We start from the raw sequence: 13,982 nt of genomic DNA on the forward strand, positions 1-13,982 counted from the left end.
TTGGGAACCTCACAAGCAATACAAATGTCAGCCACGCAATGGTGTAACACAAGTAATAGGTTTATTCCATGCTGAAAAGAGAAGAAAGGAAGCAAGTTTCAGCTGTGGAGCATTCTTCGGGTGTCACTGCTGTCAATGGTATATCATGTCTGACAGAGAAACCTATATATATGGGGATTTATTGTGACCGGAAAAGCACACTTCTGCATACAGTTAACAGATGCTTGTGTGAAGGACACAGTGTACAAACACCTGTTGTTGCAAAAAAAGAATCTGACACATACGCTGAACAAGCAGACTGTTGTGTTGCATATATGAAAGTCTGTAGCATGGATCAGCGGTTAGTCCTTAACATATTGATCATAAAATATGTGCTTCTCCAATACCATGTTAGGTACATAGAGGAGATGATTATAACGGTATAAAAGGGTGCTTTTGAACAATGGCAAGCAAATCAGATAGGATTACTCTGACAGTCTGATCTTGGGGAGGCCTCTTCATTATTAATAAACCTCTTTCAATCCTTCACTGAACTGCACTGTGCCTCTTTTCTCTACAACAGTACAGTTGGAGTTTCAGGTTCTTTTAGGTACAAAATTACTGCATAGTATAAATACTCAGATCATAGTTTTTTTTTGAGCTTCTAATGTGACTACTCAATTAGGGGACTACCTTCTTATTTTTTTCCTGTTTGAAAAAACAATTCTCCCACCCTTCCTATCCCAGAAAACAAGATGTGCAAATTTGTAGATACACACACACCTACTGTATATATTGTCATATAATGTTAAAAAAATGCCTTGCAAAAAATAATACTAGCCATTTTTGCAACGATTTAATTTAAACTGGGCTGGGTATCACTGTGCTAAAGGTAGAATGGTTGCAGTTGTTAAGTCCAGGAGACGTTCATAGCTTTGCCACTTGGGGCATCTTGTTATATTTTTTAATTCATGTTTCTGATGTAAAAAAAAAGGTCGGGGGGGGGGGGGGGTTCCTTTCTTCAATATACTACCCTATAGTTTTGGTGGTATAACAACCACAGGCTTCCCGGTTTCTGGCCTCCACATCAGGACCTGCGCGTCGTTGGCATTGGGCTTCACCATGGCGTTGGGCGGGATGGGCTCCTTCCTGGCCAGGATCTGGGGCTGCTCCTGGGCGGTGGGCTCCAGCAGCTTGGCACGCTGGCCCAGGGGTTTGCCGGGGTCGATCTCGATCTGCAGCTGCATCCTCCACTTGATGGTCTTCAGGATGAAGTGCTCCCTGCTGGCCTGGTTGATGGCCACCAGCCAGGTGATGAAGCTCTGGTCCCTGCGGATATTGGTCAGCTGGGGCTGGTTGCTGTTGCTCACGGGCACGCCCCAGGACACACTGGGGTTGAAATTGTCGTCCATGCTGACGTTGAACTCTGTGTCCTTCGTGGTGGGGCCGGTGAAAATGTAGATCTCTTTCTTATTGCCATACCAGGGGTAGTTCACCCCATCAGAGTCACTTATTGCTTGAATTTTACCATCCCTTAAATCAGGGATCTCCCAGCTAGACCTAAAACAAAACACACCAATTAATAGATCAGCACATCAACATGTAACACAGCAACAGTGCAAGTTTGACACTTTCCCCCTTTATAGTAACACACAAGTCTATGGTGGCTGGATTGATTAGCTACTATAATGTTTCTAATTGGGTCATCATTACTTTGAGTTCCTGAGATCATATTGTTGAAGATTCTGATCACTTATGGATCAAAAACTCACACAAACTGAACTGTAGGAAAAATAGTCAAAATGATTAGAGTAGTTGAAAACATTAATGGTGGCTTGGACCAATTGATGATGCTCATAACATATGGTACTTCCTGAATTTGCCTAAAATATCCAAGGCTTTTGCACAGCAATGCACATAATTAGAACTAAGGAAGAATTTTCCAGCAGGAAAATGTGTTCCCATCTAACAAGAAAATATATATATACAGTGGTGTGAAAAAGTGTTTGCCCCCTTCCTGATTTCTTATTTTTTTTTGCATGTTTGTCACACTGAAATGTTTCAGATCATCAAACAAATTGAAATATTAGACAAAGATAACACAAGTAAACGCAAAATGCAGTTTTTAAATGAAGGTTTTTATTATTAAGGAAAAAAAAAAATCCAAACCTACATGGCCCTGTGTGAAAAAGTGATTGCCCCCTAAACCTAATAACTGGTTGGGCCACCCTTAGCAGCAACAACTGCAATCAAGCGTTTGCGATAACTGGCAATGAGTCTTTTACAGCGCTGTGGAGGAATTTTGGCCCACTCATCTTTGCAGAATTATTGTAATTCAGCCACATTGGAGGGTTTTCGAGCCTTAACCGCTTTTTTAAGGTCATGCCCCAACATCTCAATCGGATTCAGGTCAGGACTTTGACTAGGCCACTCCAAAGTCAAGTGCGCTTCAGCTTGAGGTCACGAACAGATGGCCAGACATTCTCCTTCAGGATTTTTTGGTAGACAGCAGAATTCATGGTTCCATTTACCACAGCAAGTCTTCCAGGTCCTGAAGCAGCAAAACAGCTCCAGACCATCACACTACCACCACCATATTTTACTGTTGGTATGATGTTCCTTTTCTGAAATGCTGTGTTACTTTTACGCCAGATGTAATGGGACACACACCTTCCAAAAAGTTCAACTTTTGTCTTGTCAGTCCACAGAGTATTTTCCCAAAAGTCTTGGGGATCATCAAGATGTTTTCTGGCAAAATTGAGACGAGCCTTTATGTTCTTTTTGCTCAGCAGTGGTTTTCGTCTTGGAACTCTGCCATGCAGGCCATTTTTGCCCCGTCTCTTTCTTATGGTGGAGTCATGAACACTGACCTTAACTGAGGCAAGTGAAGCCTGCAGTTCTTTGGATGTTGTTGTGGGGTTTTTTGTGACCTCTTGGATGAGTCGTCACTGCGTTCTTGGGGTAATTTTGGATGGCCGGCCACTCCTGGGAAGGTTCACCACTATTCCATGTTTTCACCATTTGTGGATAATGGCTCTCACTGTGGTTCGCTGGAGTCGCAAAGCTTTAGAAATGGCTTTATAACCTTTTCCAGACTGATAAATCTCAATTACTCTGTTTCTCATTTGTTCCTGAATTTGTTTGGATCGCAGCATGATGTCTAGCTTTTGATGATCTTTTGGTCTACTTCACTTTGTCAGGCAGGTCCTATTTAAGTGATTTCTTGATTGAGAACAGGTGTGGCAGTAATCAGGCCTGGGTGTGGCTAGAGAAATTGAACTCAGCTTTCCAAAGATGTGATAAACCACAGTTGATATATGTTTTAACAGGGGGGGCAATCACTTTTTCACACAGGGCCATGTAGGTTTGGTTTTTTTTTTCCCTTAATAATAAAAACCTTCATTTAAAAACTGCATTTTGTGTTTACTTGTGTTATCTTTGTCTAATATTTCAATTTGTTTGATGATCTGAAACATTTCAGTGTGACAAACATGCAAAAAAATAAGAAATCAGGAAGGGGGCAAACACTTTTTCACACCACTGTATATACACCTGTTTGACCTGTATTGGCTTTAACTGACAGAAGTCATACTTATTCTTAATATCCCATGCATCTGTTTTTGTTAAAAATAAACAGAGGATCGCACTGGTATCACACAAGTCCTGCATCCTCTTTGGAAAACTCTGCAGTACCAGTGATTCAGATGTGGCAAGATTTGTTCAGATATGCCCATGAACTTTTTTGAAAAGTAAATCCATCATCTATCCACACATATTATAACTGCTTCATCCAATTCAGAATAGCAGGGGAGCCTAATGCACAAGGCAGGATACATCTTAGATGGGACACCAGTCCCACACACACACACACACACACACACACACGAGGGCCAATTTTCCCCAGAAGGCAACTAATCCACCAGTATGTCTTTGGACTTTGGGGAAAAAACCCTCCCTATATTCATTAGAAGATACAACTCTATATACACCCTAAGAATTGAACTCAGAGATGGTGTAATGCTAACCACTGTGCCACTTAGAAGTTGTTGCACATTCTGTAATCCCCCCCCCCCCCCCAACAATAAAAATTGTCAATTATTTTCTTTTAAATCCCCCCCTCGTCCAATTTAGATTCTCCATAGTTTAACAGGCCTGCGTTTACAGCAGCTCCTAAAACCAGCACAGGAAAGATATAACCCAGCAACCTTGCAGGAACCTGTGCTTGTCAGAGTTATCTGCTATTTTTCACTTCACAGGCCCCACAGATACCAATGGAGTCACCACTGCCTGGGGGACTGACACGGCTCTCACAGCTGCTGACAGATTGAAATCTGATGATCCAATGGATGTTTTTGATATGCAGGAGACTGAAGGAAATGACCAGCATCATCAGGAAAGCAAGATCATCCTCAGTACCTGGGTCAAGTGTGCAAATACTGTCTAAAAGTAACAAGAGTGCTATGGAGGCTTTTAAGGGTTGTATTGAGAAGAGGCAGATTGGCATGTAGTGGAGGTATGTTTCATACCAAAGCGGGAGAATGCCCAGGCCATAGGACAGTTTAGAACTATATCTTTGCTGAATGTGGACGGAAAGATCTTTCTGGCAATTGTGGCAAGATGACTTACTGACTACATGCTGCTTAACAAGTACATGGATATATTAGTGCAGAAAGGAGGCAAAAAAAGGAATAGGGAACTAACAGTACTATGGCTGGACCTAGCCAATGGATATGGCTCATTACGACATAAATTAGTGCATCTGACAAGTAAGATGTAAAATGGCGAGTAAGATGGCGCCGACAGTGAAGGCTGGCGTCCTGCAAGTGTCCTGCGAGCTTCCATTCGTCCTTGTTTATTTCTTTTTGTTGTTTTTTGTACTGCTAACTGCACGTACTGTTTGCTCGGTGATTAGATATGACCAACAAACACTTATGGACATAAGATCGAATACTGACAAAGTTAAATCTACACCAATAATTACTGCCGACTATGGACTGTGGTGTCTCACCTGTACTGGGAAGAAGACGGCGTCGTAGGAAGAGGGGTAAACGGGCAGGCATTCTGGTAATACTGAGGCAGCGGAGCAATCGTGCCCAGCTCCCGAGTATACTTCTTGCTAATGTTCAGTCACAATAAGCTGGATGAACTGAAAGCAAGGCTTTCTTTCCAATTGGACATCAAGAACTGCAACGTGCTGGCTCTTACTGAAACTTGGCCTGACCCATCTGTTCCGGACTCTGCTATCCTTACGACTGACTGGCAGATCTTCCACAGAACTGCCAGAAATACAGTGCCTTGCGAAAGTATTCGGCCCCCTTGAACTTTTCAACCTTTTGCCACATTTCAGGCTTCAAACATAAAGATATAAATTTTTTATTTTATGTGAAGAATCACCAACAAGTGGGACACAATTGTGAAGTGGAACGAAATCTATTGGATTTTTGAAACTTTTTTAACTAATAAAAAAATGAAAAGTGGGGCGTGCAAAATTATTCGGCCCCTTTACTTTCAGTGCAGCAAACTCACTCCAGAAGTTCAGCGAGGATCTCTGAATGATCCAATGTTGTCCTAAATGACTGATGGTGATAAATAGAATCCACCTGTGTGTAATCAAGTCTCTGTATAAATGCACCTGCTCTGTGATAGTCTCAAAGTTCTGTTGAAAGCGCAGAGAGCATCATGAAGACCAAGGAACACACCAGGCAGGTCCGTAATACTGTTGTGGAGAAGTTTAAAGCCGGATTTGGATACAAAAAGATTTCCCAAGCTTCAAACATCCCAAGGAGCACTGTGCAAGCGATCATCTTGAAATGGAAGGAGTATCAGACCACTGCAAATCTACCAAGACCTGGCCGTCCCTCTAAACTTTCAGCTCAGACAAGGAGAAGACTGATCAGAGATGCAGCCAAGAGGCCCATGATCACTCTGGATGAACTGCAGAGAACTACAGCTGAGGTGGGAGAGTCTGTCCATAGGACAACAATCAGTCTTACACTGCACAAATCTGGCCTTTATGGAAGAGTGGCAAGAAGAAAGCCATTTCTCAAAGATATCCATAAAAAGTCTCGTCTAAAGTTTGCCACAAGCCACCTGGGAGACACCCCAAACATGTGGAAGAAGGTGCTCTGGTCAGATGAAACCAAAATCAAACTTTTTGGCCACAATGCAAAACGATATGTTTGGCGTAAAAGCAACACAGCTCATCACCCTCAACACACCATCCCCACTGTCAAACATGGTGGTGGCAGCATCATGGTTTGGGCCTGCTTTTCTTCAGCAGGGACAGGGAAGATGGTTAAAATTGAGGGGAAGATGGATGCAGCCAAATACAGGACCATTCTGGATGAAAACCTGTTGGAGTCTGCAAAAGACTGCGAGCTGTTTTGCAAGGAAGAATGGGCAAGAATTTCAGTCTCTCGATGTGCAAAACTGATAGAGACATACCCCAAGCGACTTGCAGCTGTAATCGCAGCAAAAGGTGGCTCTACAAAGTATTAACGCAAGGGGGCCGAATAATTTTGCACGCCCCACTTTTCATTTTTTTATTAGTTAAAAAAGTTTCAAAAATCCAATAGATTTCGTTCCACTTCACAATTGTGTCTCACTTGTTGGTGATTCTTCACATAAAATAAAAAATGTATATCTTTATGTTTGAAGCCTGAAATGTGGCAAAAGGTTGAAAAGTTCAAGGGGGCCGAATACTTTCGCAAGGCACTGTATCAATCTGTATGCAGACTATGTTACTGGCTAGATCAATAAATGCATTGAAGACATGGTTCCCAGGATTATTGTTCACACATACCCAAATCAAAAACCATGGGTAAATGGAAAGATACATGCCAAACTTAAAGCTAGGACAGCCACTTTCAAATCTAGCAAATTGGGTAAATACAAAAAAAATCCAGATACGACCTCAGGAAAGCCATCAAAAGAGCTAAATACAACTATAGAGTTTATAAAAAGTTTATAAAAAGACCAATCCACACAAGGCTCCTGGCCCTGGCCATGTTCTGAAGTCATGTGCAGACAAGTTGGCAGATGTCTTCTCAGACATACTCAATCTTTCTCTAGCTCAGTACATAGTTCCTTCCTGCTTTAAAAAAAGGCACCATTGTCCCCGTTCCTAAGAAACGGAGTCAGGTGCCTAAATGACTACTGCCCCGTTGCACTTACATCAATTATCAAGTGCTTCGAGTGGTTGGTCAAAGCATTCATCACCTCCTCACTGCCTGATACACTTGACCCATTAGTATTTGCGTATCGCCAGAACAGGTCAACAGAGGATGCTATAGCCACTGCCCTCCATACTGCCCTCTCACAAGGGGATAAGAAAGGAACATATGTGAGAATGCTGTTTGTTGATTACAGCTCAGCATTCAATACCATAGTGCCCTCAAAGCTCGTCATCAAGGTCCAGGACCTGGGACTGAACATCTCCCTCTGTAACTGGATCCTGGACTTCTTGATGTCCGCAGGTGGTGAGGGTGGGCACCAACATACAGTGGTGCTAGAAAGTTTGTGAACCCTTTAGAATTTTCTGAATTTCTGCATAATTCTGACCTAAAATGTGATGAGATCTTCATCTAAGTCATAGAAATATACAAAGAGAACCCAATAAAACAAATAACACACAAAAGGATATACTTTTTCATTCATTTATTGATCAAAATGATCCAACATGAAATGTCTGTCAGAAAAAGTATGTGAACTTATGCTTTACATAAATTTACAAATGTATGTAGAAATTCAGAAAATTCTAAAGGGTTCACAAACTTTCTATGCTCTACCCAGACTCTAAAAACTGGAGCCCCCCCATGGCTGTGTGCTTAGCCCTCTCCTCTACTCCTTATTTACTCATGATTGTGTCGTCAGGCGTAACTCAACTCCATCATCAAGTTTGCGGATGATACAACAGCCATCGGCCTGATCACAGATGGTGAAGGGTCTGCGTACAGGGAGGAGGTTGAAACCCTGGCAGCATGGTGCCAGGAGAACAACCTCTCTCTGAACATCAGTAAGACTAAGGAAATTATTGTGGATTATAGGAACCAATAGGGAGATCACATACCTATTTATATCAATGGGACTGCAGTGGAGAGGGTCAGCAGTTTTAAGTTCCTGGGAGTTAACATCTCAGAGGACTTTACCTGGACCCACCACACCAACATCGTGGTCAAAACAGCACGGCAGCGCCTGTTCTTTGTCCGAAGGCTAAAGATGTTCAGAATGCCATCACATATCCAGGCCAGCTTCTGCAGGTGCACTATTGAGAGTATCCTGATTGGCTGCATCACTGCCTGGTATGGAAACTGCTCCACCTGAAATCGCACTGCACCAAGTACCACAGAGGGTGGTGAAGTCAGCGCAGCTCATTACCGGCTGTAAGGTACCAGACATCCATGATATCTTCTCAGCTAGATGTCTTAAGAAGTCCAGATCCATTCTCAAGACCCCAGTCATCCTAGTATCGAAGCATTCAAGACTGCTAAATAGCCAACCTGCAGCTTCAGCAAATCACTGTAATGGCTGCATGGACATACTGTACAGTTTTCATTGTATTTCTTTGTATTTGGTGTACTGCACTACTTGGACATAATGTATTGCATACACCCTGGACACATAACAGCTCTATTTATATTGAGTTTTGTTGGAGTTCATCTTATTCATATTCTATGTTACTTAATTTAGTCATTTTTATGACCCCCCCCTCGTAGAAAAGGAATTGCATTGCCGGCACGTACTGCTGCACACTGTACTGTTGTGCATTTGAGAAACGTTGATTGAGATACTGGATGTTTACAGACAAGTCACAGGGTCACTGCTGAGCACTGAGCTGAAAATACACTGATTTGAAACTCAACAAACAAACAACCACAGACAACTGGACAAGTGTCTTTGTCCTGGTCAGTCAGATAAGTGGCTCACCCACACTGAAACTAACACTGTCCATGCTCTTGGACAAACCGTCCTATCTTAACTGGCATCAAAACACTGCAGGACTGGGTAAGTGCTGTTTTGACAATAATTTGTTCCCTGGACTTGGACATTGAATACAAGAAGCTCCTTATACAGTATACCAAGATGAGAGTGTCAGCAAATCCTATAAATGCAACGTGTAGTGTGCACAGTGTCACTAGTAGTAGTGACATTGCATATGACTATTTAGAGAAGGTTAAGCTGCAACCTTAATAAAAAGATTACTGTACGGCAGAACACATTTGTGTACATCTTTACAGTAAGCACTGATTGAATATGTACTGTAGCAGCATTTCCTTTTTTATTACAGGTACATAAATACAAAAGATTAAATATGTGTCTCTTTGTATTTGCGTCTTCTTCTTTCTCATTTCTCTCAATCCCTTCCCTGTCACTCTTCATTTCAGAGACACAAAAGGGTTTCTCCAGAGGGAAATTTGAGTCCAGGCTACTGGTGCTGAATCTATTAAGAACCGTGTTAACAAGTACTCTGCTGGGAAATGTGAAATTTCTGAGAATATTCACATCTTGACTTGTGCCACTGTTTCAGGCGTTTTAATATAGACCTTGTCACTTTCTCCACAGCAATTCTCTAACCTTCATTTGGTACTAATCCAGAAACCATTGCTGAGCTCATTAGAGCAGTTTGCAAACATCTCAATCTAGCTGACCATGGCGTAGGACGAATGCAATTAGTTTTGATTAAGAAACTAAACATCAAATGATACATTAATTTTTCCCCCCCTAAATAATACCAGTTTTGAACATGTTTTGATAGGTCCACTTCACAGTCATTAGAGTTCAGTTATTTTACCTTCAAATACAACCAGAACATGTTCCAGCCATGTAGCTACAGTAGTTCCTGGCTAAAGATCATGATTGAAATAAAGGCAAACATTCACAGGCAACTATGAATGGTGAAAGAACAGCACCATTTCATAACAGCAGTTATGAAAATAACAGCACACGTAAGATTAATATACTACCTGTTAGTGATCCCTTAGACAGTTCACTGAGGATATAAAATACCTGATAATCTCATACTCTTCAGCAAAGCAAGAGGTACTGGAAGTTACTGAGGAAAGCTTTCAAAAATAAAAACAGATACAAATAAATCCAGCCATTTTATTTCTTAAGATGTGTAAAAATATATTAGAATGCAACTCTATACTTCTATTATATATACTGTATGTATAAATATTGCATAGTATGAACATGCTAAATGCTAATTAACCTCACTTTTATTTAAGCTGATCATACTGATAGTTACACTAAATCTAAAAGTGAAACCAAAAAGTTTGCTGTCTTGACACATGAAACTTTTTAATTTAGGACTCAGCAAAAGAAATGTGCACCACTTGTAAATTAGCCAATAACACAAGAACACTGCAATAACTCAAGTAGCACTGCCAGCTTGGGGTTCTAGGGGCGCTGTGCTGTGCCGTGCTGGAAGTTTGGAAGAAGGTTATACAAACAGTGAAGCTGGGCTCTTCCATACTGAGCCATGTTAACATTAACCTCACAGTTAAGACTAAATACAGGGCTGCAAATACTATCCACTAGACGTAGAATTCAGGGAAGTGGGGGACACAGTGCAGAGAGTGCAAGGCAGGACACACCCCAGACAGGACGCCAATCCATCACAGCACAGACAGACAGACAGACAGACAGACAGACAGACAGACAGACAGACAGACAGACACACCAGGGCCAATTTCCCAGAGGCCAATTTATCAACCAGCATGACTTTGGACTGTGGGAGTAAACCCATGTGAACATGGGGAGAACATACAAACTCCACGCAGACAGCACCCCAGGAACTGAACCTTAGACCCTGGAGTCCACCATGCTGCCCTGGATTTGATCATTCTGCTTTATTTCTGTGTACAATTTATATTACAATTGTAAACATTCTAAATGTGGTGCCTGGTTACTTTTCCCTTGCTACTTAACAGAACCTTCATGTACATTATACTCTTTTTCTCCCACACAGCCACCAATTAATGATCTACCTCAAAGGAGGAAAGCAGCTCTTGGATGACCAAATACTTGGGTGTAATTTTTTGTACATAGGCCTTGTTTGAAAATTTCTGCCTGCACAGGCAAATTACAAGAAGGAAAAAAGAATAATGTCTTTTGTTGTATTTCTTATAAGTTGAATAATAATAATAAATATAATAATTGCTTACACTTATATAACGCTTTTCTGGACACTCCACTCAAAGCGCTTTACAGGTAATGGGGACTCCCCTCTGCAACCACCAATGTACCGCATCCACCTGGGTGATGCGACGGCAGCCATAGTGGGCCAGAACGCTCACCACACATCAGCAATCAGTGAGGAGGAGAGCACAGTAATGAAGCCAATTCATGGGTGGGGATTATTAGGAGGCCATGATTGGTAAGGGCAAATGGGAAATTTGACCAGGACACCGGGGTAACACCCCTACTCTTTTCAAGAAGCACCCTGGGATTTTTAATGACCACAGAGAGTCAGGACCTCGGTTTTACATCTCATCCGAAGGACGGCACCTGTTTACAGTACAGTGTCCCCGTCACTATACTGGGGCATTAGGACCCACATGGAGTTTCAAAAGTGGGTAAGAGGGGTTTGAAGTAAGGTAAAGCATAACTGCCTGTTTAATTCACCCCTTACTGTCTACATTCAATCAATATAAGGCACAGACTAATGTTAAGGAACAAGTAATACATTTATTACATGCTGAAAAGAATAATGGAAAAGACGGAAAACACAACGTTTCGGCTGTGAATCTCCTGTCCCAGCCTGAGGAACAGTGAGCCTGTCTCTCAATAATAATAATCCAGTGTGTGATCTCCTGTCCCAGCCTGAGGAACAGACAGTGAGCCTGTCTCTCAATAATAATAATCCAGTGTGTGATCTCCTGTCCCAGCCTGACGAACAGACAGTGAGCCTGTCTCTCAGTAATAATAATACAGTGTGTGATCTCCTGTCACAGCCCGAGGAACAGTGAGCAGTCGTAATAGTTACAGCTTTCCTTATTTAGCTCAGCAGCTTTTATTTCGCCCGCGGCAAGAAGTGCAAGCAACTTGTGAAAACAGATTGGGTTTGCTGTGTTCAACCGGTTTGGTTTCTTCGTTTTGTAAAGCCGAAACGTTGCGTTTAATTTATTTTTTCAGCATGGAATAAAAGTATTACTTGTCCCTTTGCACCTTATGCATGCTGACGCAGCTACCCACCTGAACTATAGAATAATGTTATCAGACTTGCATCTGTTCACCAATTTATACAGGCTGTAGGAAGTCAAAAGATTCTGAAACGTTTTTGTAGATACTGTATATTGTAGCAGGTTGTGCTGAGCATTTTCAGTTTTGTGTTTTTATGCGGTAAAGCATTTCTTAGAGGTTACACAGAAACGTGTTTTTATAGGGCTATACATATTTCTTACTGAAGTCTAGTAGATAGCCCCAATAAGCCATTGTATATACAGTATATATAATGTGAACATCAGTTCGCTTGCTAACGCGGTACTTACGTTCCTTCATCCCCGTATTCATTGTAAAACTGCATGTGGTTGCACGCTTGAATCCAGCCCACGGTCCAGGTCTCCTTAGCAGCGATGGGCGGCACCAGTACCCGGGCCGAAGCTCGGAAATATGGGGTTGTGTACCGCAGAGCAGAGAAGGATTCGTAGATGCTGGTGGGATTTGAGTCTATGATAGAATTCACTTCAAGAACGGCAATGCTTTCACGGAAACGTTTGGGAAAACTCTGGCTAGAGCCTATTGCATTGAATATCACTAGAACTCCCAAGAACGGCAACAGACGCATGAAAAACATAGTCACTGATTTTGTCTCCACTCAAGGAAATATATATATTTTTTTAAAGAAGGTGTTACGGTCAGTCTTCCTAAACCGAAGGATGGATCCTATGTGGGTTCAGTAGACAGAACAATAACCAGGAACTTCCTCGGTAGTGATTTCGCAATCCGAAAGATTTGCTCAAAAACGGAAAAAACAGACAAGTTCGAATGTTACACAAAGCCGCAATCCGAGAAACGAAATAAAAATACTAAAAGGGGTCCGAAAACAAGAAGACACTCTAAATGAACAGCCAACAGTAAGGGGAGATCAAAAGTCAAACGCAATACTAAGCGAGGAGGATGAGCGGCGCTTAAATGCATTGAGAGGAGCGGGTGTGTCGGCAAGAGAGCAAAGCGGTAGGTTAGGTGGTTATCGATGTCTCCGCCTACGTTTTGATCGGGACGTCTGGGTCTTAACCGAAGGTCTTCATGGCACATAGCCTAGCGTTATCGCGATGGTTAGATATCCTGTTGCAGTTTCAAATTTTTTACTAGTCTTGAAAAATATCCACTCCCGGCACATGTTCTGTATAAGAAACTTACTGCACGTTTTATGCCAAATCAGTATTTCTATACTGGAAAGCTAAGGAGGTCCAGCATTTGTAGTAATAATAATAATAATAATAATAATAATAATATTCTAGTTATCAATAGCATTTTTTTATAAATATACAAACAGCTTACTTTACTTCTCTGAAGCAGGTTTCCGTTTCTTATAGCCATAGCATAGTCCATTGCCGCAGAGAAGAAGAGCGGACATCAGTGGATTCTGTACAGACCTGCAGGCATGTCCCAGGTGAGTTCAAGTTCGCGATCAACAGTTACACCAAGAGCTGCAGCCACGCTTTCCTTTAAACTACCGGCGGTTTAAAATAAACTAGCCATTTAAAACAAAGTAGTGATTGACAGAACTAGACTGATCTACATGCTCTGATGCATAAAATAATATCGACATCTGCAACAGCAATGCCTGATAAACGATCTTTCCGTCGAGCGCTTGAAGTTCCTACCTCAAGTTTTAGTACCCTTATACGATCAGTCGTTTTTTTTTCTTACTTTTGTTATAGTTTCCTTAAAAGACGGAGGAGAGGATGTGAGAGCGATTTAAGCTACGTTTGCATGTTTCTAGTTGTGAAAGAGAGCGGAATTAATATTTTGATTTCTTCATAATGTCACATTCAGAC

The 13,982-nt window shown here is 41.7% G+C and overlaps 1 protein-coding gene across 1 annotated transcript; it reads right to left on the reverse strand.

The window, feature by feature from the left end:
* Positions 1 to 1,010: 1,010 nt before the first annotated feature.
* LOC148826799 (protein FAM78A-like) lies at positions 1,011 to 12,840 on the reverse strand. Its single transcript, XM_088926282.1, has 2 exons — positions 12,471 to 12,840; positions 1,011 to 1,539 (listed from the first exon to the last, which is right to left on the reverse strand). The coding sequence occupies exons 1-2, from the start codon at positions 12,773 to 12,775 to the stop codon at positions 1,014 to 1,016; spliced, it is 831 nt and encodes a 276-aa protein (XP_088782408.1). The 5' UTR covers positions 12,776 to 12,840; the 3' UTR covers positions 1,011 to 1,013.
* Between the last annotated feature and the right edge of the window lie 1,142 nt (positions 12,841 to 13,982).

Source organism: Atractosteus spatula, chromosome 10 (assembly GCF_055471065.1).
Source record: "Atractosteus spatula isolate fAtrSpa1 chromosome 10, fAtrSpa1.hap1, whole genome shotgun sequence".
Lineage (NCBI taxonomy): Eukaryota > Metazoa > Chordata > Actinopteri > Semionotiformes > Lepisosteidae > Atractosteus > Atractosteus spatula.

Excerpts from the sequence above, each read along its gene's own strand:
- LOC148826799 (XM_088926282.1), bottom strand. The coding sequence starts at position 12,775 with ATGTTTTTCATGCGTCTGTTGCCGTTCTTGGGAGTTCTAGTGATATTC. Across the intron at positions 1,540-12,470 it reads GAATACGGGGATGAAGGAAC|GTCTAGCTGGGAGATCCCTG; the intron begins GTAAGTACCGCG and ends GTTTTGTTTTAG.